The 5,290-nt window shown below is 34.5% G+C and overlaps 1 protein-coding gene across 1 annotated transcript; it reads right to left on the bottom strand.

Moving 5' to 3' along the window:
* Positions 1 to 1,709: 1,709 nt before the first annotated feature.
* Positions 1,710 to 4,884, bottom strand: LOC134474491 (zinc finger protein 431-like). The gene is made up of 2 exons (XM_063242663.1): positions 4,872 to 4,884; positions 1,710 to 2,688 (listed from the first exon to the last, which is right to left on the bottom strand). The coding sequence occupies exons 1-2, from the start codon at positions 4,882 to 4,884 to the stop codon at positions 1,778 to 1,780; spliced, it is 924 nt and encodes a 307-aa protein (XP_063098733.1). The 3' UTR covers positions 1,710 to 1,777.
* Between the last annotated feature and the right edge of the window lie 406 nt (positions 4,885 to 5,290).

Below are 5,290 nucleotides of genomic sequence, written 5' to 3'. Positions count from 1 at the left end.
CAATATAACCAAACAAAATAGAGCAACAAGACTACTGTATATTTTAAATCCTGATACACTTTTATCAATGTCCTCTGCCTTCTTTTTTTTTAGGAAATTCCTCACCTTTCTCCTTCTCAGGATACTATTATTCACTGTTCAGTGATATTAGTCTAGTCTCTTATGTTAAATTTCAGCATACATAAAGATAATGACAGCTACTATGAAGAGAATAAGAGACATTATGGTAGTCATTATCGACTTCCCCCAAAATCAGTCTTGAAGACCGAAAAAGCCTGCATCACCCCGTAACTATTTGATTAGTTCTATAATGTTTGGTATATATTCAATGTGTGTGAAGATGGGAACAACTATTTGGAAGAAAACTAGAGACAGTAACATAGACAGTGAACATCTACAGTGGACTTGCTTTGAAATCTGTTTCCTTAACTTGTTTCCCTATGAACTGTGCTGTTCTGTTTTGTCATGTTTAATCTTACCCTCTTTAAGAACAAAAGGTGTGTAGGACAGATAAGCATATTAACAACGTTTTGTTGGATCATTAAGGTGAACTGTTGACAGTGGCATTATTTGAATATCACTTTGTATGCTTTAATATTGTTACTTGAACAACTACTTCTAAGATGACAATATGAAACTAATCAACTAGTGATTTCTTATGGTTTATTTTTCTGAAATTCTGTATTATTTCTACACATTTTCTTTTTTCTCTTTAAATAAACAACATTACAATTCACCAAAAAATATAAAATTTAAGTTTTACAGAAAAAATATTAAGTACATATACACTATCCATACTTGAAAGTGAAAAGCCCATTTCAGTTTAGCATGTTTAATTACAAGATGCCATGTTGAAGCCCAAAGACACTTTAAAAAATCTAGAGAAGTACAAGTGATTAACTGAGAACCATACAATATGTGCACCTAAGGAGAGCTCCACATCAGGTTTGTCATTTCTGGAATATTTGTGAAGATATATTGACATGTAACTTCTGTATTGATTATTTCTTCAGGTCTCCCTGTGATTTTTAAAGTAAATTTAGATCTAAACTGTCTGAACAGTGACACTTTTTCTATGTATTTAGCAAGAAACATGGATTGCTATATTTCTCACATTGTTAATCCACATAAGATTTCTGGCCAGTGAGCTCTTTCAGATATGTAACAATGATCAAGTATGCTGAGAGTATTCCCATAACACATAAGATTTATCTCTTGTGTGAGTTTTTTCATATATTTCACTTATAATCTGGCTGCTGAAAGTGTCTCCACTTGCTTACATAGCCAGTGGTTTTTCCCAGTGTGAATTCTTTCATGTGTTTTGCAATCACTGTATGTGGTAAAAGCTTTGCCACATTGTTATATAAATAGGGTTTCTCACCAATGTGAAGTCATGGATGTATTTTACAATATCCATGTGTGGTGAAAGCGTTCCCACATTCTTCACATACACAGGGTTTCTCAACAGTCTAAATTTTATAATGTATTGCACAATGAGCATTTCTGCTGAAACCTACCCCACATTCCTTACATATATAAGTTTTCTGCCCAGTGTGAAGATTTTCATACATTATGCAATATATACGTGTGCTCAAACCATTCTCATGATTCTTATATACACTGGTTTTATCTTGAGTGTGAACTTTCATGTTGCTTACAATGTCCATGTTGGGTAAAAACTTTCCCACATAGCTTACATACATAGGGTTTCTCTCCATTGTGAATTCTTTCATGTTTCTTACAATCTCACTGCATTTTAAAGGCTTTCCCACATTATTTACATACATAAGAGTTTGTCTCCAGTGTGAATTCTTTCATGTTTCTTACAATCTCCCCATGTGCTAAAAGCTTTCCCACATTGCTTACACACATATGGTTTCTCTCCTGTGTGAATTCTTTCGTGTTTCTTACAATTTGCATGACTGGTAAAAGCTTTCCCACATTGCTTACATACATATGGTTTCTCTCCAGTGTGAATTCTTTCATGTCTCTTACAACCTTCCCGTCTGTTAAAAGCTTTCCCACATTGCTTACATACATATGGTTTCTCTCCAGTGTGAATTCTTTCATGTTTCTTACATTCTCCCTGTGTTTTAAAAGCTTTCCCACATTGCTTACATACATATGGTTTCTCTCCAGTGTGAATTCTTTCATGATTTTTACAATCTCCCTGTGTTTTAAAAGCTTTCCCACATTGCTTACATACATATGGTTTCTCTCCAGTGTGAATTCTTTCATGTCTCTTACAACCTTCCCGTCTGTTAAAAGCTTTCCCACATTGCTTACATACATATGGTTTCTCTCCAGTGTGAATTCTTTCATGTTTCTTACATTCTCCCTGTGTTTTAAAAGCTTTCCCACATTGCTTACATACATATGGTTTCTCTCCAGTGTGAATTCTTTCATGATTTTTACAATCTCCCTGTGTTTTAAAAGCTTTCCCACATTGCTTACATACATAGAGTTTCTCTCCAGTGTGAAATCTTTCATGTTTCTTACAATATCCATGTGTGGTAAAAGCTTTCCCACATTGCTTACATACATATGGTTTCTCTCCAGTGTGAATTCTTTCATGTTCCTTACAATGTCCAAGTTGGGTGAAACCTTTTCCACATTGCTTACACACATAGGGTTTCTCTCCAGTGTGAACATTTTCATGTATTTGACAATGAAGTTTACGGCTAAAAGCTTTCCCACATTTCTTACATATATGCAATTTCTGCCCAGTGTGAATTTTTTCATGGATTACACAATGAGTACATGTGCTGAAAGCTTTCTCACAGTGCTTACATTCATAATGTTTTTCTCCAGAGTGAAGTCTTTCATGTACTTGACAATATGTACGTGCTGTAAAAGCTTTCCCACAGTGATCACATATGTAGGGTCTTTCTCCTCTGTGAATTCTTTCATGTTTCTTACAAATTCCATGTGTGGTAAAACCTTTTCCCCATTGCTTGCATATACAGGGTTTCCCTCCACTGCTATATTTTTCATGGATCTGAACATTGTGGTGTGTTTCTGTTTCTTTCACATTCACATTACCTTCTGCAGTACCAAGGAAGACTTCTTTACACTGATTCCAAGATGTATATCCATAGAATTTCCCTAGCTTTCTGTAAAGAAAAAAATCACATATAAGATTTATAACCATATTACTAAGTTTTTGCAGTCTCGCTGTTTGAATCCCCACTACATATGTTTCACTTTTGTATTTCATAACTATTTCCATGAGCAGCATATGTAATCATCATCTTGCGATTTCTCACTGTTTATTTTCACTTTGAAAGTAGCATTATTTCTACTTATTTTGTTTTGTTTAAACTTTCCTTATATAAATTTAAAAAAAGAAAAATTCACAGTGAAATGGGTCTCTGTTTAATGACTGCATTAATGTCAAGTTCTGTTTTTAATGCCTAAGAAATTCTGACCATGAAGCAACAGAATGGTCTTGTAAGATATGTTGAAAACAACCATTCCCAAAAGACTGGCACACATTTAGAAATCTTAAAAGTTGGTACTTTGAAATGCAGAATCTTTAGCTTCACTTTGGGCATGGGCACATATGGGTATCATATACAGATTATTCTGATATGTTTCCCCATTCCAATCTCCCTTCTGTCCTTAACCTGTAGTTCCCTTTTCCATATGTTCAGTCTTACTTTTATCTATAAACTGTCTTTCATTTCATTCTACAATTTATATTTTGGTGTCTCATCTAAAAGAAACCCTGTGACCTTTTAGGTTTTATAGCTGAGCTATTTCACTGAATTGATGGGTGAAAGACCCATCTATTTCTTATGGCAAATGACATTATAGTATTTATTTTTTGACATTATATAACACGTTTTTTTCTTTTCTGGGCTGGGATTTAACAACAGGTATTAGCATAAAATCTGTAGCTTTTTAAAAATCTATTTTAAGAGATTCTCACTGATCATTAAGCTGTGAAGTTTGAACTTGAATTTGCCATTCTGCAAAATCCGATTCCTAGTGTGTTGGGTTTACAGAAAGGCATAATCACAGAGAGTCTATTAACATTTTCCTTCTCCACAAATCCAGTGATAGATAGCTAAGCCTCAAGGCCTGATCTGTTATAACTTGATCTCCTTTGTATATGAGTAAGTATGTATCAGTATTTTATGCAGATTTGAGATTTTAAAAATATCCAGGACAAGTATGAGGGGATCAATTTCTAGAGACAACTGCATATAGATATTCAAAATGAGTGCACTAACATTCCACCAGCCTACTAAGAATATTAATCAGAATGGCTGATTCCCTAGAGAATGGCTTGGAAACATGAGCACTCAGTTTTATTTCAAATTCTATTGCAAACTTAGCAATTGTTAGATAATGAATGTGTTATATTCACATGTAGTCATGGGTAGAAAAACTGAAGGGAGAATGTAATAACTCAAAATGTATTCTTTTCGTACTCATCTATATGCAATGTCATAGATTTTCATGATTTAATTCCCTCATATATACACCAGCTTATACATCTTCGGAGAATATTACTGACATTAAATTGAATGGTGCCTCATTTCTTTGGCGGTCATTTTTCTGCTGACTCACTAATTACTCATTCCTCTACTTGTGTGTACGAATTACCTTAAGTAACTCCAGTAAATTTTGCCTTCTTTTTCAGCTTCCTGGATATCCCCGAGTCCACCTGAATTGTAGACATAGAAATACCAGGACTCTTTAGAGTAATACATAAAAATTAATAGGTTTTGTTTAGATTTATGATTTAATCTGTCCAGGTGTGAGATATTTTTTAAAATGTTTTCATATTCTTTTTCATGAAACAGCACTAATGAGCAACAAACAATATTCTGACAGCATGAGTGACAAAAAGATTGCATCCTTACCTATCATAGTCATGTTCCTAAAGGTTTCACCCATCACATCTCTGTAGAGCTTCTTTTGGGATGGACCCAGCAAAGTCCACTCCTCATTGCTGAAGTTCACAGACACATCCTCAAAGGTCACCAACTCCTAAAGGATCATAAATATATTTCTCAATGGAAGGTTGAGACCCCAGGTTTGGGATATCTTAAATTCTCTCCTAGAAATCTGAATCAAAAGCAAAGTGTGGTGGTGCATATCTATAATCCCAGCACTCAAAAGGCTGAGACAGGATGGCATCAATGAGGTCAGGGCAATTCTAGGCTCCATAGGGTGTTCAAATCCATCTGATATACATACAGAAAGCTTGTCTCAATAAAACAAAACTAAACTAAACAACGAAAACCAAGCAAAACAGCTGAATGAAGACTGATTTCTTCAA

Source organism: Cavia porcellus, unplaced genomic scaffold (genome assembly GCF_034190915.1).
Source record: "Cavia porcellus strain 051 isolate PalLab524CR breed Dunkin Hartley unplaced genomic scaffold, mCavPor4.1 scaffold_32, whole genome shotgun sequence".
Taxonomy (NCBI): domain Eukaryota; kingdom Metazoa; phylum Chordata; class Mammalia; order Rodentia; family Caviidae; genus Cavia; species Cavia porcellus.
The sequence above is the reverse complement of the archived record's forward strand: the minus strand, read 5'-3'. Positions and strand labels throughout refer to the sequence as shown.